This window comes from Berghia stephanieae, chromosome 1 (assembly GCF_034508935.2).
Source record: "Berghia stephanieae isolate SIO BIC M18660-M18661 chromosome 1, UCSD_Bste_1.3, whole genome shotgun sequence".
Classification (NCBI taxonomy): domain Eukaryota; kingdom Metazoa; phylum Mollusca; class Gastropoda; order Nudibranchia; family Aeolidiidae; genus Berghia; species Berghia stephanieae.
Window position 1 is genome coordinate 121,558,820 of NC_088360.1, and position 24,630 is coordinate 121,583,449.

The following is a 24,630-nucleotide window of genomic DNA, read 5'->3' on the forward strand; positions in this document are numbered from 1 at the left end:
TGATGGCGCCGCACGCCTTAACAACGTGAGAAAAGGACAGCAAGCTCATGGAAAGAAACAAACAAAAAATACAAAAACAAGCAAAACAAAACAAAACAACAACAACAAAAAAAAACCCCAAAGAAACAGAGCTCGTCAGTAATAATTTACTCGTGTACCTGGTGTGGAACTAGCAATGAGAGCAGGAATCATGTCAAAAGGGGGTATATTCAGTGGGTCGACAACAGGGTAGAAGATACAAAACCTAATATTTTATCAACATGGAGAGATAGATCACATTTCCATAAAGATATATTATATGGACCCCCCCCCCCTCTCTCTCTCTCTCTCTCTCTCTCTCTCTCTCTCTCTCTCTCTCTCTCTCTCTCTCTCTCTCTCTCAGTGAGTGATCCAATACGGCCCCCACTTTAACCAACGTAGGAAAGCTAACTTATGAATCAACTTCACACTTCACACAGGTAGGCTAATAATATCATTTCCAGGGATAGAGGAGACAGCAAGAGCCTTCCCAACAGTGTAGTCACCCGATCAATGTGGTGGTTTTGACAACCACATTGGCAATGATGATAATGGTGACGATGGTGTCGGTGGAGGTGATGATGATAATAATGATGACGATGTCGACAATGATCATGATGATAATGATGGTGGCATTCGTGGTGGCGTGATGATGATGATGATGATGACGATGAAAATGATGATGATGATGGATATGATTATGATGACGACGACAACAAATTCTGACATAAACATCATACAATATTGATTATGGCAAGTTGACCTGGACAAAAATGCTGAAATCATCGATAAAATTGATGATCACAAAAAGGGGGAGTATTGACTGACTGCGACAATAGAATATTTATATAATGTAAACATAAACATTGATCCGCATATGTTATGCATCACTTCATTCGTTTTTCCTTCCGCATTAAAATGCAATTTTCATGTTTTGGATTGGTGGATGCTTGTGACCTTCAACGTTTCGGGACATCAGTTTTAAGATGGCGTGTAGCAATTGACTTGCAACACGAGCTTGCCAATCCTCTGTAAATAAAACAATAAGGATTATTATTATTATTATCAGTTTAAAAAAAAATCATTACGAGCATAATATTATATCAATATTCATAATATTTACATAAATGATGACATTTTCAAAACTGTACTTTGGAGTCTCCATCAATGTGCTGATATGGCATTAACTTACGTAAAACACTCACTGACATCAGGAGGTGTGTGTCTATCAACAATAGTGAAAGCAATTTTTCCGCGAAATAATTTTAAAAGAAAAAATTAATGACCGATCAGTAGCCGCTGAGATGGTCGTGTTTTTAATACAATTCATTGTTTTTAAGATATATATTGTATATTGCTGGATATCTCTAACGGGTTTAGGGAAGAGGGGGCTTGTTTTTGTTTTTGTTGAGTTTTTTTGACATATAACTATAAACAGACAAGCAAAAGTGAATATAATGATATAACAAACATCCATATTACTTGATATATAATTTGGAATGAATCAACAACAACAACAACAACCCTTCTCCCTTCCCTCAATATTCTCAATGGCAAGCGAAGGACAAATATATGAATGAAATAAATAAAGAAACAAACAAACCAAAAAATTAAAAGAAGGAAAAGGAGAAAACAAACGCACTGCGACCAGCATCAACCACATAAGTCCTATTCTTTAAGTCAATTTCCAAAATGTTGAAAGACTTGTTGAATTATAAAAGATATTAATGATGATAAAAATTAAATTGTCCTATTCCTCAAGTCAATGTCCATAACGTTGAAAGACCTGATAATTGGAAGAAAATAAAATGATGATGATAAAAATAAACCAATAAAGAAAAAGGCCATTGAAACATTAGAACAAAGTCACATCATTACCTCCATCTATCCCTTATTCCCCAGGCCCAAAAGGACGCCGGTGTCATAGCCGCTAGTGCCGGTAACCACGCCCTGGCTCTGTCATACCATGGGCAGCTCTTGAAGATCCCTGTCACCGTCGTCATGCCAATCGTGGCTCCCATGATGAAAGTGGAGGCCTGCAAACAGTATGGGGCCACGGTCATCATCCATGGACAGCATATTGGAGAGGTATAGACATGACAAAACGTTTTTTGTCGTTTTGATTGTGTTTTTTTTTTTTTGGGGGGGGGGGGGGGGGTTGTTTGTTTGTTGGGTGTTTTAAAAAAAATATTGTTATTGTAGTTTTGGTTGGGTCCCCCACTTCCTTCCAACTATTTCGTAGTATAAAGATGTCTTACCTTACCGGAGTTCCGTCTCCCTACAGAGGTTGAATTCCATGGAACGCCATTCTTCACGCTCAAGGGCCATTACCGAGCAGTTGATTATCTTTTTGCCAGTTCTTGCCTCCACATTTCCTATCCAGGACTTCCTTGGTGTGCCCCGTGCCTTTCTGCATTCGTTTTCTTGTGATATGGGTGGTCTGGATAACAGTGAACAATTGATTCCCAAAATTAGTAGTTGTTACATTATCCTTTGACGAGAATTGGCTGTCTGTGCAATGGAAGCAGTCAGTTGGATTCACTTATTGTAAAGGGACGCTATCGAGATTAAAATGTTTCTGTCTTGCTTTAATTAATCGATTAGTTCCCTTGCATTACCAAGAATTAAATGATTTTTTTTTCATTTCTTCTTTCCTTATCTTCTCATTTATTATTTATTCTTCTTTAGTTTGATTACGGACTTTGTTGCTGTCGAATTTTCTTTACACATTTGTATTTGTATTGAACTTTTAAGTTGTTTTTTTTTTTCTTTTTCTATTTTTTATTTTTATATTAAACTTACGGTGGCTATATATCCAAAGCTTTTATATTTCGCCCCAAAATAAACTTAATTTTTTTTTCTCCTTAATATCTACTCATTCTTTCCTCTTATGAAAATGATAATTGTGCTATAAAAGCAACAATTACTTAATTAGAATATTTATTATTATTACTATTATTATTATCATTATTATTATTATTATTATTATTATTATTATTATTATTTATTATTATTATTATTATTATTATTATTATTATCATTATTATTATTATTATTATTATTATTATTATTATTATTATTATTATTATTATTATTATTATTATTATTATTGTTATTATTATTATTATTATTATTATTATTATTATTATTATTATTATTATTATTATTATTATTATTATTATTATTGTTATTATTACACATTTGACTGTGTTTTTAATGGATTCAAATGAGGTACACTTAAGCCTTATTATTGCTGAAGAAAGCGACGAGTAATATTTTAATTCGTCACCTTTTTTCTGTGAACTTTTGAATACATATACTCTTTTTTAAATGATGTTTCAGGCCAGAGATTATGCAATGAAGATGGCAAAAACCAAGGGTCTCCTTTATGTAAATGGGTAATGTATTGTTTCTCAATTGTTGCCAATGGCATCTTTGCAATGCTCTTTATGCTGATTGTCTTCGAATGGTTCAGGCTTTCAGTGATTAAGTATGTAGTTGATTTTCATAAAATATGGAGAAGTATCTTTTTTTCTTTTCCTATCTTGTCTATAAGATTTTATAATCCAAGTTAATAGTAGTAATGTCAAAAACCAGAAAGAGAAACTAGTTTGGAAAAGCTAGATATTATCATTCTTAAAAATTATTAATCTGAGTTTGGAATTGAGCAACAACGACTGTCTTACTCTACAGGCTAAAATTTTAAGCACAATTAACTCTGTAGGAATATCTAATTGGATGTTCCTTAGCTGTATGCAACTACCAACAACTTGCAACTAGGGAGGGCAAGATTTCTGAGTAGAGTATCGGGTTTGACCCCCACAGTTGGCATTGTTTTTGCTTTTTTTTTTGTTTTCATTGAGCAAGAAACTTAGTTTCTATTGCTCACTTTGCGGTATTGTATTTCGGCCAATGCTTGGGCTATCTCTGTTTTTTTTTTTCACAGGATAGACCTAAGGAAAATATTCTGAGGGTGAATAAAGTTAATTTTATTTACTTGTAATTTTTACCACTTTCTGTAAACAATTACCAAATGTAAAAGTTGAATTTGATGATAAGTATGTAATAAGGATACAAAGGTGCTGTTCTAGTTGACTTCCTGATGCCTAATGTCGTGATTCTGTCTTAGTCAACTACTTACCTTTGTTTTTAGTTTAATTGAGTACCTACCAAAATCACGAGAAATGGGTCTAGTCTAGCAGACTTACAATTTTGTTGTAAACGCTTTTTTAGTGAATACATATTATCTTTGGCCTTTTTGTTTAGTGTAATGGTCCTGAAAGATGTCAAATCTATTGATATATTAGTCATCCTGAAAACGACTGTTTTTGCTTAATACTATCATAGTTCTAAACTAGACGTTTAAAAAAAATATTTTTGATGATCTCATGTTTGTCTGTGCCGCATATATTGACTCTTTCACATATGATAAAATAAATTGTGACCCCAAAAGTCAAATTTTCTGATTGAGTGGGCACACGGATGAAGACGGGTAAATGAATATGCTGTTCTAACAGACAGTAATGACAGGTAGGGTTCTAGCTATCCTCAGGTATGATTGTTGAGGAAGGTTTTCAACTTAGTCAGTATTTTTGTATTTATCTATTATTATTATTATTATTAATAAATAAATAAATAAATAAACCCCGTTATCATCCTCAAAGAGAAATGTATTGATTCCTTGGGAAGACAGGAATAACCCAGTGCAGCATGGCAAAGTGAGCGTGTCCTATTCTGTGAAGTGAGCTGGGGCAAGGTGATTTGCTTAAGGCCACACAGAGTGGCAGGTAGTCAAACTTAGTACTTTCTGGGTATGAAGCAAAGACCATACTTCTGAGCCATGCTGGCCCTACACGTATTTACTTGTTTGTATCTAATTGTATATTTTATAATCCTTAGATATGACCATCCCCATATTCTAGCTGGAGCAGGTACCATGGGACTTGAGATTTTAGAACAAGTTCCACACCTGGATGCTTGCATCATCCCAGTAGGTGGTGGAGGCCTCATTGCTGGCTGTGCTGTTGCCCTGAAGACACTTAAACCCAATGTGCAAATCATTGTAAGTTGAAATTAAGAGCAAGCAAAGGCTACATAGTATTAAGAAGAATTTAAAGGGCTTCTAATGAGCTTTGACTGTTATCAGTAATTTCATTATTTTACTTTACATTGGCAATTCAGTGAGTTGGTATGTAATAATGTGCACATTTGAATCCTAAGTCTTGTCAAAGCTTTAAAAATAAAGAATTAGAAATGTTTAACAAATTCATCCTATCAACTATCCTTTGGACATTTTATTGATTGCCTCCCCTTATCATTTTTCTGAATCCATTAAATATTGAGCTGGATCCAAAAAATGTTAACTACAGTGCAGAGCTGATATATCGACACCGCTTATATCGACATGACATCAGTTGTTAATTATTGCTAGACAACATTAGTAATTAAAGATCTCGTATATCAACATAAATTATACTAGAAGACAGTTGTATATCGACATTGTGATCTATTGATAATGTCAATAATTGGACTAAAAAAAATTTTAACAAGCATATAATATATAATTGGCTAACGATATTTGCTGTGAAGTAAAACACAACAGCCACTGAAAGTGCCGATATCCTACTATGGGATATAATAACAATCAATGAAATGCAAAGACATACATGAATCATGAAGTCAGTAGTGAAGTCTAGTACCGATCAACACAAGCGTTTCTCAGTACCAATGCCAGTACTGGGAATTCCCGATAGTAGTTTGCTTTCATCAAATAAGCCATTAAGAAAGGCTTCCCATCAATTTTGCTCAATGCTCATCATAATCATCAACTATGTGCGACACTGTCTGCCTGTCTTTGCAAGCTGCCTGGACAAACCTGTGGTCTCAGTCAAGAACCGAGAGATTGAATGTCAGTAACTGAGACTGAGAATTCTTATCCCCCTTCTTTCTCTATTTCTCTTATATATGCAGTACCTATGCTCAACTTTTCAGGTCTAAAGAAGTTATTGGCAAATTTAGTGCCACTATTACAGATATTCAGTCTAGATACCTCTCAACACTAGTTAGGTCTCAATGGACGCCATTGTTACCAATAGCATGACAAGAATGCCCGTTATGGAGTTAGATAAGGAGGATCCCGCATCATTGGGACCAGTTTTCGACCATGCTGTTAGATCTGCTATCAAGACCCTTCACTGATTTGCACAACATTATTCTGAGAGCACTTCTCTATTTGACATCAATGAGAAGGACAGGATATGTAAAAATGATTCAATGTTTTCAGAAACAGACCACAACAACTGATTTTTTTTTTTAGTAAAAAAAAAATGAGACGTCATAAATTTCAAAATCAGAAATCAGTCCTTTAAAAGGGCCACCAAACCATATGTATTGACTTCCCATCTGTCCAGAAGATGTCGATATATCCGTCTTCAACTGTAAATACCGTTTTGTTCAAATTAGTTTGGGAATCATTACTTATCAAAATAGCAAATTAATTCTGTCAAAAGTCTTGTTGGAGTTTGTATCTTGAATTATAAAAAAAAACTGAATAAATATAAAAACCAACCCTTTTCTGTACCTACATTATAATCAAACTTTGGATTTTCGATTCAAATCATAGCCTTTGCTAATGCTCTAAAAAGTCATGTCTATCCAGTGTAGTTTTGAGATGATGATGTATGGCTCAGCAGTACAGTCTTTCATACCCAAAAGGTACTAAGTTCGATTACCCACTGGGCGTGTGACCTCAAGTCATCTCGCCCTAGATCAGTTTGTGGCACTGCACTGCGGTTGACGCGTGGATTATTCCAGTCTTCCCTTGGAATAGACCTTTAAGACAAAATTCCACTTTGGGATGAGTAAAGGGAATTTTAGTTTAGTTTTGGTTTACATTTTCCCATAATTTTGGTTTACATTTTCCCATAACATCTAACATCACTTGTGTCATTCACTCAGTTGCTCATTTGATTCTCCTCTTTAAATCTGTATCTGTATGGTAGGCGCTGAAGAAACCAATGGTCTGGTTGTATTTCAGCGCGTCCTCATTGGGCGCGGGTACATGTCAGTCAGGCCTTGAAATCGTTTAGGTGTGGTGCCATGATGACCAGTTCATCCAGCCCATTCCACTCCTAGATAGTTCTAATGAAGAAAGAATTTCTGTAGTTTTGTGTTCTTGTCTGTGGGATTTTGAAGCAGTTCGAATTGTTTGTGGCATATCTCTCAATGGGGTTTTCTGTTATGTGGTTGGCAAAAGTGAGTGCTCGGATTTTTCCTTTGTTTGGTCATGGCGTGAAAGAGGAGTCTGCCTTTATTGATGGTATTTGGTCTGTTGGTATTTACGTTGTTAAGGGTGGCTGATAGACTTTAACAAACCTCCAAAGAAAAATAACACAAGGTTTAGTGATCTTGGGGGCCAGCTTACAAATGGACAATCCTCCATGTCATTGCCTCCTATACATCATCATGAGAGTTCATTATTCAGATATTGTTAAAGCTCCAACAGCCAAAGTGGTGAAGCTACATCTTACTGAAATATGAAGTTTGTAGAATTGCCATTAAGCTGAGGCATTAACTACTGATTCAACAGGCAGAGATAAGAATCTCCGGTTATTGGGTTTTCTGTGAATACGAAAAGACCGTGAAATTCTAATTATGAGACTGCACAGAAAACATTGATTTCTGGAGAATCTCATTCATATTCCAAAAGTTGTAAACAAAAACGCCTTAAGTTTGTGTTGATTGTATTGAAAACTGCATGTTGCTAGCATCAACGGTCCTTCAGCTATTGAAATTCTTTACTCTGACGGGACTTTTTAATTACCCTGTATTTTAAACTTGAAAACAATATTTCTTAACAGCATTAGTGCTTTCAAAGGATTTCAATATTCAATCTTTCTTATAGAAAAGATCTCTATTATTTGTTATATTTGTTTGCTTAATGACCATAAAATCTATCGTTATTTTTTATAGGTATTTCATTTTGAAATATGTTTCTTTCTCCCCTTTTTATTATAGATTCTCATTTCATCAGTAATTTTCTGAAGAATTTATTTTCTCTTTAAATATTTGAAATGAACTTTTAAGATATAAATGTAATATCATAAAATAACTTGGATTATAAACCGTGTAAAGATTATTTCATCTTTGTTTCCATTGACAGGGGGTTGAGTCAGAAAGAACCAATAGTTTTGCTGCTGCTTTGAAGGCAGGTCGTCCCGTCTTCTCACCAGTGTCACAGACCCTGTCAGATGGTAGGTAATCATGAGTGTCTCTTCATATTGAATTGAATTAAGATTGAATGAAAATAAATTGAATTGAATTGAATCTTTCCACAGCACATAATCCAAATAGCTGGGGTTGTACTATTTAATTATTGGTCAAGATTTTTTTCTGCAATTTTTTTTTTCCATTCTTTTTTCTTCTCACCTTATGTTCCTAAATCATTTTTTTTCCTAATGTGACTGAGCAGTAATTTCTGAGCTTGCAAATTATATTCACATTTTTTTTTCCCATATTATTTAAACGTATCAGGACTTTTTTAAAAGCAAACTTATCCAGTATCTGGCAGGTGGTTGTATTAATTGCCCATTTAAATCTTTATAATCATCTTGTTTTACACATTCCTGCATTTAAAAAGGAGTGTTCATTTACTTCTAAAAGAAGATAGCTGCTGAATATGATAAAATATTCTACAAAACCGTTGATGCCGGATTTGTTTTTAAAAAACCAACTAATGCTTCAAAAATATTTTTCAAAGATTTTGCTAAAACTTCAGTTCTCTCCCTTTTTATTACATCAAAAATGATGTTTAACAGCTGTTGCACAAACAGTATGAGAAATTAATTGTGCTTTTTATAAAAATAAGATTTACTCAAATTTTTTCCGGACCTTTTTAGATTTTACATACTGTCGATATTTGGTGGCCATTTGGAGTTGTTTTATTAATTTTTTAAAACACCAATAATCAATTATTTTTTTTTACAGGGATAAAACCTCAACACCTGATTAAACATAAAGCAATATTTTACTTAAACTAAACAACAGTTCTGTCTAATTTGGATTTTTCAAAGTTTGTTAGTACCAATTATTGATTAATAGCTTGTCAGTAGTTAATGTCAAAACTGCCTAGTATCGATTTATGCACATCCCGGTAGAAATTGAGACCTCTTGGGATGTTTGACTGAAAAATTCATGAAACAAAAACTTCTGTTAAAGCAGAAAATAAATAAGCTCGTCATCGGGCAGGTACAGAGCTTTGTTAATTTGGCAGATCTTGCAATATTTTCATAAAATGAAATAGTCAGGCTAATTGAAAGCTTGCACAAATCATAACTCTCAGCAGTTGCGAGAAAAGACTGAAGATAATTAATTTCCAATAAGAGAAATTTAAGACAAGTGGATGCTGATATATATCCGTCATTACTGTCCTATGTTTTGTCTGGTTTTAGGCGCAGTAAGTAAAAAATAAATAATTTCTTTTTTGTTTTGTTTTTTCATAGACTTGAATACAGCTTAATGCTATGCAAAATAAATGTCTCCACATCTTTTACTAGAGAGAGAGGTGAATATAATGAACTCAATCATTACAAAGGCAAGTGAAAATATCAAGTGGCATAAATCTTCGCCTTCTCTCTTACAATGTGATTAAAATTTCTGTCCAAGTGTCATTGTAAAACGTGTATCTACAGCTGTCATCTGAAATGGACTGTGCGCTATAGAAATGTACTGTATTATTTTCTGTTAATATTCTTGAATTGTGTCACCAGTGACAAATTCTTGTTACATTGGCCATTTACTTGCATGTTAATTACATTGATTTCCACGAGAGTGCCAGCCACTTGAATATCCATTTTTTGTATGAAAGAGATTTTTTTCCATCAAATTCATTGTCCCTGTCTTGGTTTCCCAATCTTTTGATCTCCTTTTATCTGTATGCCCAGTTATTGTTATTTGTTTTTTACAATGACAACACCATCACAAACCTTTACTATTCCTAAATACTTCTCTTCACCCATTCATCTAGTCAATTAAACACCTAAAAAAATATATATGAAGAGGTTTGGGAAAAGAAGACATTGATTGCGTCACCACTGACTTTTTAAAACTTTTTTAGCAGAATAGAATTGTCCGATTTATTTAAATATATTTTTTTGTTTTGTTTAATTTTGTCTCCTTATTTTTGTTTTGTTTTCAAGGAGCTGGTATGCAAGTTGAATAATTTTGAAAAGTCGACGAATGGCACAGAATGGATGAAATTTATTTACAATAAAGTTTTCCACTGTTACATTATAACCTGACATATTATATCCCTTTCTTGTTGGCGATTAAAAGTTCTTTTTTATTAGAGTAACAACAAATACAGCGATTGATCATAAGTGTAATAAAATTGTATTAAAGCATAACAATAGAAAATCATCAAAATTTGTGTGATTGCTTCTATAAATCAAGAATAAATATATTCCTAACGACTTAAATATGAATAGAAAATCTAGAGTGGAATCTTCAAAATTGAAGTTACAGACTTTAATGGAAGAAAAGATGAGAAGACAATGTGAAGTATGGAATTCCAACACTTTGACTCCACCGTTGAGAATTTCACTTGTTTGCCATTTAGTCCATTTTTTAAAATTCTTGTCTACCAAGCACTTCGGAATTGAAAGAAGAGTATTTTTTTTTTAATTTTATACTCACTCTTTGATTTCCAGAGCATGCACATCTTGAAATGTCATTTTCACTCTTTATCCACTGTGATAGTTGTTCAACTTATATGTGATTCATTCCCTGTTCAATAGATATGGATAACTTTGATATCACTTCTTGACATTTGGTTCACCCCGACATAATGCCAGGTTGAGGTGTTTGACCATAATATTTTATCCTTTGATCTTTGTCAAATATGTTATTAAATTTGTAATTTTTTTTCTCTCAATCAAATCAGGTTTAGCAGTTCCTACTTTTGGAGTGAACGCATATGTAACAGCTGCCCCCCTGGTGGATAAAGTGGTGGCTGTCAAGTAAGTCTTTATACTTAATGTGGTCTTATATGTTTTGTATCTGTTATGAGGATAGCATTGCAATATAAATTATAAATAAATATTGTGTGGCTATGTGATATCTAGTGGTATGACACTCGCTTTCAGATCGGAAGGTCCTGAGTTCGAGCCTCACTCGGTGCAAAGTTGAGTCCTTGGAAAACGTTCTTTACTCACATTCTCTCACCGTACTCAGGTGTAAAATGAGCACCTGGCCGTTAACAGCGTTGTCTCTGTCAGGAAAAAAAATGTATTCTTGGCTAACATGTGCCATGTCTCGTTCTACATGTTACATGTTGCTGTTGGTCAGTGACTCCTTGTAAAGCGCTTTGAGAACATTGAGTGGATATTGCGCTATATAAAAGCTCAAGTTTAAAAAAAAAAAGAAATATTAATCACAAACAATGGGAGCTTGGTAGCTCATTACTTACATAAAAACAGACCTGTATCACTTTTGCTTGCCTAGGGATTTTATTCTCACCCCATCTCTCATCCAGTATTGATCAGGTAGCTGGGATTGTGGTACTATAATGTATTTCAGGTATTATTCAGTAAACCAGTACTTATTATCTTCTTTCCGTTTTATCTTATGTAACATTGCTTATCTGCGGCGTTGCCCTCACTGTTGAAAATGAGGTTTTGTTTTAAACTCTTTTGGATTTTGCTTTATTTCCTGTGAAACGTGTACCTCTTCATTTCTGGTGAATTTTTGTTGGAAATTAAGTAATTGTTAGAGTAAAAAAAGATAAATAAATAAATTGGCATTTGCATCAATTCTGTAAATGGAAATAGAATATAACTAAACAATTGGTGGTATTTAACCATACACTTTATAGTGCTTGCAATCCAAAGATAGTTAAATATTTTTTTCTTCAGAGAGTCCTCTATTGCCTTGGCCATCCTTCGTCTAATTGAACAAGAGAAGGCTGTGGTAGAAGGTGCTGGAGCCACAGGACTGGCTGCTCTTGTTGAAGGACTGCTTCCTGAATTAGAAGGGAAAAGGTTTGTTTTAAAATTGACCATTGATATTTTCTACAAAGTTAAATGTTCTTGTATGATTGTCAGTTTGTTGTGTGCGAAGTGGAGGGGGAGGGTTAGGACTTACAGATGTACAATTAAATGGAAGCTATTTGGATACTACAGAATTCATACAAAGAGGACATGATGGAAGTTCAAATAAATTGGTCTCCGTTTACAAGCCCTTCATGTTTCAGCTTAATTGGTGTATAAACACACTCCGGCTGCGAAACATAATTTTTACTTGATAAATTTACCCGTTTATAAGGACACTCACCCAAACAGACTCTGCTTACAAACACCCTCAACTTTTAAAACCATTTCTTTAACTTTAATTCATTCATGTTGTGCCATGCTTCACTACATTGGTGATCAAGGCTCTCCACTCCTCTTTTCTGCATCATCTGCACTGTGTTGTTTCTTTCTATCCTCAGCTATACTGTAACATTGTCCATCTTTTGTCTCTGCCGGGCAGGTGCTCTTTTTCCTTCTAACTTTTCCATTGTTATCAAATTTTCCAACCTTTGTTTCTCATATTATGTCCCATGAATTTTCCCTGACTTCTTCTTATCTTCCCTCTCATCAATCATGAGCACTCCAATATCTCCATCAGTTCAGCGTTCATTTTTCTGTCTGTCCGTGTGATTCTCAACATTCTTCTTATGAACCATTTCTCACTCCCCTTGATTCTTTTTACTATCTGCCTGCTCGGCATCCATGTTTCATATGAATATATGTCAATATCGGCTCAATATAGCATAACATTGCATTGCAATTCTTTGAAATACTCTAAACATTGTATACAAAAACAATTAAAATGCAATATTATATCCAAACCCTCATATTCTATCATGATAAAAAACATACCCATTTTATTGGTTAACATGTCAGTGATGAAACCCGCAAAACATGCCTGTCATAATATCTACTATGATAGGAATAGGCAGTTTTAGTACACACTTTGAAGTGACGAGCGGTTGGGGCTATAGATAGATTAGTTAAGGTCATGAGACACCTCTTTATTATGGTCCGGGTTGAACTCGACGTGGAGGTTGGGTGGGGAGGGGGGGGGGCGCATGGTTAGGAATGTGAGAGCTTGTGTTGCAGAGATGAGGTCAATATTCAATAAGTAAAGAAGGAGAAGAGAAAGAGGAGGAGAAGTGCAAAGCAAAAGCCGCTGAGTTAAACAATCAAACCATTAGACCAATGTTAACTCCGACGGCAAGAGCAGTGTCTAAACCAGTTCAAAGAAAAGGAATATTAAATGGTGTCCCTAGACAATAGTTAGACATTCAACAAATTACAACCTCCTTTCCCCGTAGTTAAAAGGGAGATCAATCCAATAAAAAGTAAAATGAAATAAAGTGAAATAAATAGCTACCCCAAAAGAATAAAAGATGATTTAAAATTAGTTTTTTTTTTGTACAGGAGGGGAGACGGGGGGTTTGTCAGCGTCAGGCCTGCAACCTAGTTCATACAGTAATGGAAAATCAAGAGGGAAATATATTTTGACTGTAACTGGAGCATAGAGACAATGGCTTAACGTAAAAACATTTCAGAATTTCCAAAGCCTATGCTCATAGATCAAGACTGTTTGTAGGCTTTTTTTTTTTTCTCAAATACAGAAATAAAGAAAAATTAAGGTCAAATTATCTTTTCATTGTAAAAGAAAGTTAGTAATCGACATTCTGATGGTCAAATTGTTTACACGAGTCAGTTTTTTAAATTGAGCACAATTGAAATCATAAAATTTGTGCTTTAACTTTCCAAAAAAAAAAAAAGAGTCATTACCTTTTAACCATTTTATTAAACCTAAGCAGGATTGAGAAGACCAATAACTAACAATTAAGTGTGAAAAGTGAATGGTCCTGTTGGGGCCTCTCTACCCGCCTCACATAGTGACATTTGGTGAAATAAACAAGAACATCTTGTAAATGACAAACTTTTAATAACATTGTGATACCTAAAATCTATTTACCACAAGCATTTCTTCCAAGGGTAAAAATTTGCATTATTGTACTGTTTATTTATTGGACGCATCAGGTGACCAGATTTGTTGAAAGCCTGACAGATAGTATTTCGTATCATTTATAAGTTAATGTGCTTTAAGAATCTTTTAATGCTCTGTGAAACTTCCATGCAAAGATACAACTTTTCAAAGTTATATAAGCAACATTCATTGTTGATTTGACGATTCTGAGTGTATAATCACTATTTCAAATTATCTAATACACAATAAATAAGTGTCATAGTCAAGATTCTTAGTATCATTTTCGCTATTAACATTCATTTGACATGTCCACCTTTAAACATTCTAGAGTTTCAATTAATTAATATGCAAAATGCAAATAATATCCAATTTCATGGTACATTATTCATCGAAATCGAATATTATTTTCTGCCTTCGTGAAAATGTTGATGTTATTCCACTTTGATAATCCATTTTCAGTGTGGTGGTTGCCTTATGTGGTGGCAACATTGACACCACTGCCTTGGGTAGAGTCATTGACAGAGGTCTGGCAGCAGAGGGACGACTGGTTCGCTTTGAGGTCACAGTATCTGATCGGCCGGGAGGTATCGCTGAACTTACTAGGAAGATTGCAGATTTGGGTGTTAGGTAAATGTTTTGTCATTTTATTTATTATTCATTTTTTAAATCATAGAATATAAAATAGTTGGTTTTGCTAATCCCTTCTTTACTCATTTAGATCATATTAAAATTGTTTGTGATATTGTGACAAATGGTCATTTTCATGTTGTGTGTTATTAACTCACTCAACCCAAAACCAACTATATCCGTAGTTTACCCGGGTTACTTTTACCCCATGCCTATTTATTACTTTTTTCTGAGACAAATTATAGGCATACTATCAAAGCAATTGTTTTTAATTTTTGCATGTTAATGATAGTTGAATAAAACTATCTATGTAAATGCTCATTTTTAATACATTTTTTTCCAATTATGAAAAATAGTAATAATCTCTAGGATTGAGTGAGTTAAGTTTTCATTTACATTTGAGCTCAACGGCGATACAGTATCAAGGTCACAGTTTGCAATTTATTTCAGTTTTGACTATCTAAGTTAAAAAGGTGAAAAATATTCAAATTTTTGATACTACGCCTATAATTTGTCTCATAAAAATGTAATAAATAGGCATGAGGTAAAAGTAACCCAGAGTATACTACGGATATAGTCGGTGTTAGGACTGAGTGAGTTAACGCTAGATAAAAATGGATAGTGGAAGAATGAAGGGAATAATTATTTCATAAAAATCAGACTTTTGTTTCCTCATGACTCTGAGGTGATGATTCAATCACAATGCATGAGATACTCAATGAGCTTGAAGAATCAGTGAATAATGCAGTGTATAACGATCATGATTCCCATACAGAATAAAAATATACGAGATTCCACTTTGCCAAAAGAATTCTGGAAAATAAGAGTTGATTTAATTCCGGACAACAGTGATGAATATATACCCCTACACTTAAAAGGCAAAAGTAGTAAATGTACAACATATATCCAAGTCAGCTCTCCAATATGCCTGTTTGCTCTTCTGTTTAGTTGTAAAAATCATATTAATTTTCCCCACCTTTCGGTAAGATGTCATGTTTGTGAAAAAGTTCAGAAAATTAAAAATTTTACAAAGCCTATAATGTTTGGCATCTCTGAATATAATTTATAATGTGGAAGTGCAGGATTCTCAATGTAATCATTCCAGTTTGCCCGAAAGCTAGGTAATTGAATTGATAGTATACTGATGAACAGAGATGTTTTCTAAAGCAATCAGCTTAAAAATTTATTTGTAAAACTCAAAACTAGAGTGAACACGAAATATGTTATATGTATTAAATTGTTATAATAGATAAAGCATTATAGGTAAATATATATATATATATATATATATATATATATATATATATATATATATATATATATGTGTGTGTGTGTGTGTGTGTGTGAGTGTGTGCAAGGAGAGAGAGAGAGAGAGAGAGAGAGAGAGAGAGAGAGAGATACACATTTATCGAGGCTTGAATTTCTCAAATGTAAGACCTATAAGTTGCAAGAGTTTTTTTATGACCGAGTTTATTATCATGGGAAGATATGTATGTTTATCATGAGAAATCGGTTGACAAAATGGTGTATGAATATTACAATTGGCTTATAGTAAAAAATAAAACAACATTAAAAAAACAAAACCCGCCATCATTTCCGATGGTGCTACGAGGGCTCTTTCATAATTAACCGAAAAATGCCTGTGAAATCCGCGTTTTTTATGCTATCAACAAAATTCTTGTACGTGTTCATTCCTTGACTCGTCCTTCATTTCTCTACGTAACAGCCAGGTCTGTCGACACACTTTTGCCAACGCCGCACCATGGAATACATACCCTCTCGGAAGAAATTTCCGTCAAGGTTTTGTAGCCATTTCCGCACATGGTCAACAAGCTCTTCATCGACATCAAAGCGCTTTCCTGCCAGCTCACGTTTCAGTGGCCCAAAGAGGTGATAATCAGATGGTGCGAGGTCTGGACTATGTGGTGGGTGTGGCAAAATCTCCCATCCATATTTCTCTAGCCAACCTTGCGTCACTCGTGTTGTGTGGGGTGTAGCGTTGTCGTGTTGCAAAATGACCCCGTTGGTCAACTGCCCTGGGCGCTTTCTGCGAATGGCCTCCCTAAGCTTGTCAAGAGTTTGGCAGTACCTTGCAGCATTGATTGTTTCTCCAGGTTGTAAAGTTTCGAACAGAATAACACCACGACTGTCCCAGAAAACAGTTCCCATTATTTTCTTTGCTGACCGCATGACTTTCTTCGCGACAGGTGAGGATGGATGTTTCCATGTCATCGAATCTTGCTTTGTTTCTGGGGTGCAATGGTGCAACCAAGTCTCATCACCGGTGACTATGCTGTCAAGAAAAGTCACATCGTACCCTAGAAAGTCTCCGCCGGCGTTGGCAGTATGCCCGTGAACCCTGCGTGAGCTCTTGCTTCTTCTCAAAAGTTCCCCGCAGATGTCCAATCTTTGTTCTTTATGATTGTCTGTCAATTGCTTAGGAACCCATCTTGCGCTGACTTTTCTGTAGCCAAGTTCATCAAATACAATTCTATGGGCAGAAGTTTCCGAAATTTCAAGACTGCTTGCGATTTCATGAAGTTTCAACCTCCTGTCTTGACAAATAAGCTCATCAACTCACTTCACATTGTCTTCTGACGTCGCAGTTATCGAACGCCCTCTCCCTTCCCTGTCTGTCAAGTCGGAATGGCCGGCTTCAAACAAATTACACCAGTGATAGACTTGTGTACGGCTTATAACATGCTCACCATATACACTCTGAAGTTCTTTATGAATTTCGGTAGGATTCAGACTTTTGGCGTTCAAAAAACGTATGACAGCTCTGATTTCCTCCTTTGACCAAGTTTCAAGGTGGGCGGCCATCTTTAAAATCGTCTAGAAATTCATTGTGCAAAATGATGCACTTCATAATTTCTAGGAATATTTGTAAGGAAATAAGGAATATCATGTCGTATACAGAATTAAAAAATCTCCACTGGTTGCTGAGCAATGGGCATTTTTCGGTTATTTCTGAAACAGCCCTCGTATAATTATAAAGCATTTTGAGTGCCTGTTCAAAAAATCAATATCATAGTCATAAAATGCAAATGTTCAGTACCATATTGTTCTATTTGAGACTGTTAATGTCTTAAAATAATATGGCGCTTTTTCAGCGTCAAAGATATTCTTCACGAGAGGGCATGGATTTCGAGTGAAATATTTTCTACAATGGTATGTAACAAGACCCCACTGAACTGTCGGGGATTTTAAAAGGACTCCTTCAAAGAGATATTAAGATAGTTTGGTGGTTTTGGAGGAATGCTGTCAATATTTCTTTTCTCTATCACGCATGCTTTTTTATGGTCAAATCACGTGGCATCGGTCGCACCAAAATCTATCAACTGAAGAGAACATCGAACTAATCTTCTTCTTCTTCTTCTTCTTCTTCTTCTTCTTCTTCTTCTTCTTCTTCTTCTTCTTCTTCTTCTTCTTCTTCTTCTTCTTCTTCTTCTTCTTCTTTCTTCTTCTTCTTCTTCTCTTCTTCTTCTTCTCTTCTTCTTCTTCTTCTTCTTCTTCTTCTTCTTTCTTCTCTTCTTCTTCTTCTTCTTCTTCTTCTTCTTCTCTTCTTCTTCTTCTTCTTCTTCTTCTCTTCTTCTTCTTCTTCTTCTTCTTTCTTCTTCTTTCTTCTTCTTCTTCTTCTTCTTCTCTTCTTCTTCTTCTTTTCTTCTTCTTCTTCTTCTTCTTCTTCTTCTTCTTCTCTTCTTCTTCTTCTTCTTCTTCTTCTTCTTCTTCTTCTTTCTTCTTCTTCTTCTTCTTCTTCTTCTTCTTCTTCTTCTTCTTCTTCTTCTTCTTCTTCTTCTTCTTCTTCTTCTTCTTCTTCTTCTTTTCTTCTTCTTCTTCTTCTTCTCTTCTTCTTCTTTCTTCTTCTTCTTCTTCTTCTTCTTCTTTTCTTCTTCTCTTCTTCTTCTTCTTCTTCTTCTTCTTCTTCTTCTTCTCTTCTTCTTCTTCTTCTTCTTCTTCTTCTTCTTCTTCTTCTTCTTCTTCTTCTTCTTCTTCTTCTTCTTCTTCTTCTTCTTCTTCTTCTTCTTCTTCTTCTTCTTCTTCTTCTTCTTCTTCTTCTTCTTCTTCTTCTCTCTTCTTCTTTCTTCTTCTTCTTCTTACTATTATTTTCTTATTCTCTTTTTTATTATTATATTTTATTATTATTATTATTATTATTATTTTATTATTATTATTATTATTATTATTATTATTATTATTATTATTATTATTATTATTATTATTATTATTATTATTATTATTATTATTTTATTATCTATTATTATTCTAATTATTTATTATTATACTATTTCTTATTCTTCTTTTCTTTCTTTCTTCTTCTTCTTCTTCTTCTTCTTCTTCTTCTTCTTTCTTCTTCTTCTTCTTCTTCTTCTCTTCTTCTTTCTTCTCTTCTTCTCTTCTTTCTTCTTCTTCTTCTTCTCTTCTTGTTGTATGTGTGTTTGTGTGTGTGTGTGTGTGTGTTTATGTGTGTAAGTGTGTGCGAATGTTTGTGTGTATGTTTGTGTGTGTATGTTCGTTTATGTTTCCTCTTCAATTCCTTATTATCCATTTGTCTCCCACATCAAAGATGATATTATTATGTGATGGAAGCACGTTGCTTAAAGGGCCCCTACTCCACCGTTGCTTTCTCACAATTGATTGAAGCAGATTTAAAAAACAATTCTCGATCGTTAGACTCTGATGAGCGCACTACGTACACTGTGTACTAAATTCAGAGCGCTACTCCCAACAACTAAGCTATCGTAATAATATATGTCACCCACCGTGTCAAAGTGGTACTACGTCAGGATCGACGTGCCACATATTTGTAGGTCTAATAACCCAATTCATTATGGGTGAAGGAAATCTCAAAAAAAAAAAAAAAAAATGGTTCAAAATATTGTCCGTTACAACAATGTTAAACTAGGCCCATAATTAATTGCGTTCGGATATCAGACCTGCAAATGTGTATACCCGTCGGTTGGGATGAATTAAGTGCTGGACATTGAATTTACAGCCACGAATATGAAACATGGGGTTACTTTCTATTTGTAATGGTGGAGAAGAGAGAAAATTTCTTACATTGCAAAAAAAACCTCATAGTTCATATTTCATATCATTTTAAAATAATAAGAATAATAATAATAATAATAATAATAATAACAACAACCAACAACAACAACAACAACAACAACAACAACAACAACAACAACAACAACAACAACAACAACAATCATAATAATAATAATAATAATAATAATAATAATAATAATAATAATAATAATAATAATAATAATAATAATAATAATAATAATAATAATATAATAATAATAATAATAATAATAATAATAATAATAACAACAACAATAATAATAATAATGTTTGGCATTCATATTGCGCCTTTTCTTTCTGTGTAACGCTCCATGCACGTTACAAATGAATATACAAAATTTACATATAAAACGTATATACCACAATGGTATCAATAGCAGCAAATTATGTCATAACGTATCTTAGAAAAATGTAGCAACAAAAAGGTATAGTGTTTTAACACTATAGGAGGTTACTTTTCTCATCCTTCTGGGCAGGTCGTTCCACACAATGTCCCAGTGTGGCTAAAGGAACGGCCGCCATAAAATTTATAGCTGTAATTATTTTAAAGAATACCTAAGCTTCGATTTGTCTGTCGAGGATCGTAAAATAATAATTTAATTCTTTTTTGGTACATATATTTCTAACATACTTTTGATGTATTCAGGGGCTTCATCATTTAGGCTTTTAGAACAAAACAGATCAATTTTTAAAAAATGATTCTAAATATATTATTCGGGGACCTAATCTGAGATAAAACCGTTTCGAGACGGTAGGTAACATGTACGCTACTCAACAATGGTGGCAGCATCAGTATCATTGCTGAAAAAAAATAATCGAAATATCTAAATTTACTTTTTCGTGAAATAAATCGACATGCAGTGAGATGGAAAGATCAATAGTTAGTTCCCACCAATATGGATCAAACGGTCAATGATTCCTCGAAGCGTCTAGAAAGGGAAAATAAACGGAGAGAATGTTTAAAATAAAAGCACACACACGCCAAAAAAAAAAAAAGAAAGAAACTGAGCTGCTTCCGTTTGCAACGAGTGGCACTGTGTGCAATCAAATATTAATGGAGATCGCACCGCCCCCAACCCGTTCAGCTAGCATTTGGAGAGAAGGACATTGTTTTATTTAAAGCACATTGACGTGTTCACCCCTCGTTCAGTTTCAAGCACAGTTCCCCCCTCCCCCGCCTCCCCTTTCCGTTATAACGTATGCAATATTATTTTCCAATGTTGGATCCTGGTGGAAAAATCGATATTATTATGATGATGCAGATGATGAAAGAGAAATGAACAGGAATCAAAATGATAAAAAAAAGGAGTGGGGACCGGGGAGGGGGGGGGGGGGGGATGAGGGGGGAATGGATTTTGAAATGAATTATGGAAAAAGAAACAAGGCATGCTTAAGGCTTCGTTGTTTTAAGTATCTAATTATCGCAGCAATAAGAGAAGAAGAAATAATAGAGGTGGAAAACCGCGATTATTATTCAACACTAACATGCTGTTAATATAAATACAAACTGCCCCTCAAAATGCCAATAAAATCCTGCGTTAATCATCTCTGTTTTTATTCAATATTGTGTGAAAAAATATGCGCGCAAGTCCTCAAGGGGCATCTTGACCTTTCCCATGCTGTATGAAGGGATTGAGATTCTTAACGAGTTAATTTTCTTACGTCAGAGAAATCGCTAAAAATAAAAGGTAGAAATTAATAAAATGAAATGAAGGATGGAATAATAATTTTCTTTATTATGCTTTAGAAAACCGGATTGAAGCGAATTTGATTTTGGCTTTTCCATTGTAATCTTTATCGACAAATGATAATAATAATAGTGTTGATGATGATGATGATGATGATGATGATGATGATGATGATGATGATGATGATGATGATGATGATGGTGGTGGTAATGATAATAATAAAAAAAAAATTAATAATAATAATGATAATAATAAAAAAAAAATAATAATAATAACGACGATAATAATAATAATAATAATAATAATAATAATAATAATAATAATAATAATAATAATAATAATAATAATAATAATATTAATTATAATGTTGATAATAATAATAATAATAATAATAATAATAATAATAATAATAATAATAATAATAATAATAATCATCATCATCATCATTACGCTGACGACTCACAAATTTACAAGTCTGTTTTAAATCAAAATACATACAATCTTGTCTGACATTGAAAGCTGTATTTTAGACATAAAAGACTGGATGATACTGAACAAATTGCAACTTAATGAGTAAAAAAACCGAAGTGATTATGACAAACAATCTTAAAAACGTTCGCAACTTCCAACTTAATTTCAGTGATTGCAAAGTAATTCCATTAAAAAAAAGTGAGAAATCTTGGAGTTGTTTTTGATGACAATTTGTCTATGAGCAAGCAGATCTCTGCAAAAGCTTGTATTTCGAGCTGTCAAAAACTAAAATCAATTCGAAACTATCTGACAACTAACATTACAAATCAGCTCATGCTTTCTCTGGTTCTGTCTAAATGGATTATTGTAACATACTTCTCCCTGGTCTGCCTGACGAGAGTCTCAAAAAGCTACAGTATGTGCAAAATTCAGCTTCTAGAACTCTATTGATGAGAAGAACAGCTGACCACTCTACCTCAATTTTGGCACCTTTGCATTGGCTTCTCGTGAAGGCACGAATTGAATATAGAATTTCTACCACTGATTTTATATGCTTAAATGCATTGTACTTCTATATTTGCCGTTGTAGCCAGGTGATGATTTTCAACTCTTTATATTACGGTTTAGTGCAAAAGGAATTGGTTTTGATGGTCTTAGTTCGTTGCAAAGTGTGTCCTTTTGGAAACACTCATTTACCTATTTGGTTGGTGTAATTTTGTCTAACTGAATCATATTATGACCCATCGCGTCAAATGGGTATTTTGTTGAAATAGACTAGGTGTAGAAAGTTGGATCTAAGGTCATACTGACCACAATAATTCGACAGTAAGCATAGGATTAAATCACGTTTATTATTGTTTTGTTGTTTTTTTTAAAAAATATTTTTACGACATTATGATGTTGTTTGAAATTCAGGTTTTGTCGAGTTATATGAAGCTTCTCACTTACAATACCCTCTTTTTAAAAATCAACTTAATTGGCGGGTTGACAACCGTACTCGCTGGCAAGATCAAAATCGTCACTTGTGTCTGTATTCGAAACAACGGAACTGCTATATAATATGAATTTAAAAAAAAAATAAAACCAAAAACAATAAAAGAAACTTCTAAGATTATTCTGGGATAACGATTACCGTGATATGAAATTGCAAGCGGTTACGGAAGTAGCAACTGGAACCGGATACGGCTATGGCTATTTGATCGATTGGTATCCGTACGGATCTTTATTCCACTCTACCCTCGCTTTCAAAATTGAGATTGATTTGTTATCACGCCATTTGCTTGTCGTTCGTTTCAGAATCGATAGAAATGCATTTTGTTTTCTGCTGTTGGGTGTTTGCTATCGTTTTGCTTTTGTTTTTTTTTACTTTTACCACTGTTTGAGATGGAGCTGAAGTAAATGGCTGTTGTCGGTGATTGTGAATTTCATATTTATTGTACTGTCGACACGATAATAATGCAACGGTACTCCAAAACAGTCCTGGGAATTGAATGGAGATGACACTTGTAAACCAGATCCACATTTGAGATAGGATGGATTGTCTTTGTTTTCGTTTTACATCAGTGGCTGCGCCACACCCCCCCCCCCCTCCAACCATCCCCTTCCTTTCCCCCTCACGTCATATTCAAGACACACCTACGTCCCAAAAAATTAATAAAAATGAAAATGAATAGAATGATTCATTATTAAATAAATAAACAAGTAACAAACAATAAGGAGTGAATAAATAAATGATTAAGTAAATAAATAAATAAATAGATAAATGAATAAATAGATGAAATTATAAAAAATACGCCCTTTGGCATTTAGGTATTTATTTATTTATTTAATTAAATTATTAATTAAATTATTTATTTTTGGTGGACTGTGTATACTAATCCATTTCCAATAGACGAAACGACGATGACATAACTTACTTAAAATGAATGTGGGTTTTTTTTCCTCTCCAAAGGAAAGGTAAGTTCTTTTGAATTGTTAGATAACAAAAAAAAGGATTAATTTCTTTCTTGATAAAATTTGAAAATAAAAATAAGAATTGAAATTAGAGACACGCCACATTGAGAATGAATGAATTCTGGTTGTTTCAGTATAAAGGATATCCTTCACGAACGTGCCTGGTTACAGACAGATGTCTTCTCCGTCAGGGTAAGGAATCTGATTTCCTCTAAAAGCTTGAGATATATAACCATGGTGGCATCGCAATTTGTTCGTAATACTGCTGAAGCTATCTACGTATTATATAATAATAACTTGGAAATGTAAACGGCTTTGTCCGCAAGTTGATATATACAAATTTTGTTGTTAGAAGGTGAAATGCAAAATTATTTTTATTTTTAAATTTAAAAAGAAATACTTTATAGGATTCATTATTTAATTATCACCACCACCATCACCACCACCACCAACAACAACAACATCATCATCATCATCATCCATCATCATCATCGTTATCATCATTATCATCATCTTCACCATAGTAATGTTATCTTAACTCGTCAGTACAGAAAGTGTGACGAACCATTTGCAATGCCACTTTACTACAGATTTGGACATCTGACTAAAGACCTACTGCTTCCCCATAGTGGGCAAGGAGATACTCACTGTGTCTTTTATCCCCCTATATCTGTTTTCAAACTTACTTTCTGTCTTTGTCTTGGAATGAGATTACTTGGTTTTGTCCTGGCCCTGGCCGCAT

General features: G+C 34.0%; 1 protein-coding gene across 7 annotated transcripts in view; it reads left to right on the forward strand.

Moving 5' to 3' along the window:
• Nucleotides 1–24,630, forward strand: part of LOC144962947 (L-threonine ammonia-lyase-like) — a 93,561-nt gene that overhangs the window by 31,282 nt on the left and 37,649 nt on the right. For all 7 annotated transcript variants that reach the window (XM_078896377.1, XM_078896380.1, XM_078896376.1 and 4 more), the window contains 8 exons: nt 1,921–2,106; nt 3,361–3,416; nt 4,918–5,080; nt 8,180–8,270; nt 10,958–11,033; nt 11,928–12,053; nt 14,518–14,685; nt 24,023–24,080. In XM_078896377.1, the coding sequence (XP_078752503.1) occupies nt 1,921–2,106; nt 3,361–3,416; nt 4,918–5,080; nt 8,180–8,270; nt 10,958–11,033; nt 11,928–12,053; nt 14,518–14,685; nt 24,023–24,080 (924 nt within the window). The remainder of the gene's footprint in view (nt 1–1,920; nt 2,107–3,360; nt 3,417–4,917; nt 5,081–8,179; nt 8,271–10,957; nt 11,034–11,927; nt 12,054–14,517; nt 14,686–24,022; nt 24,081–24,630) is intronic.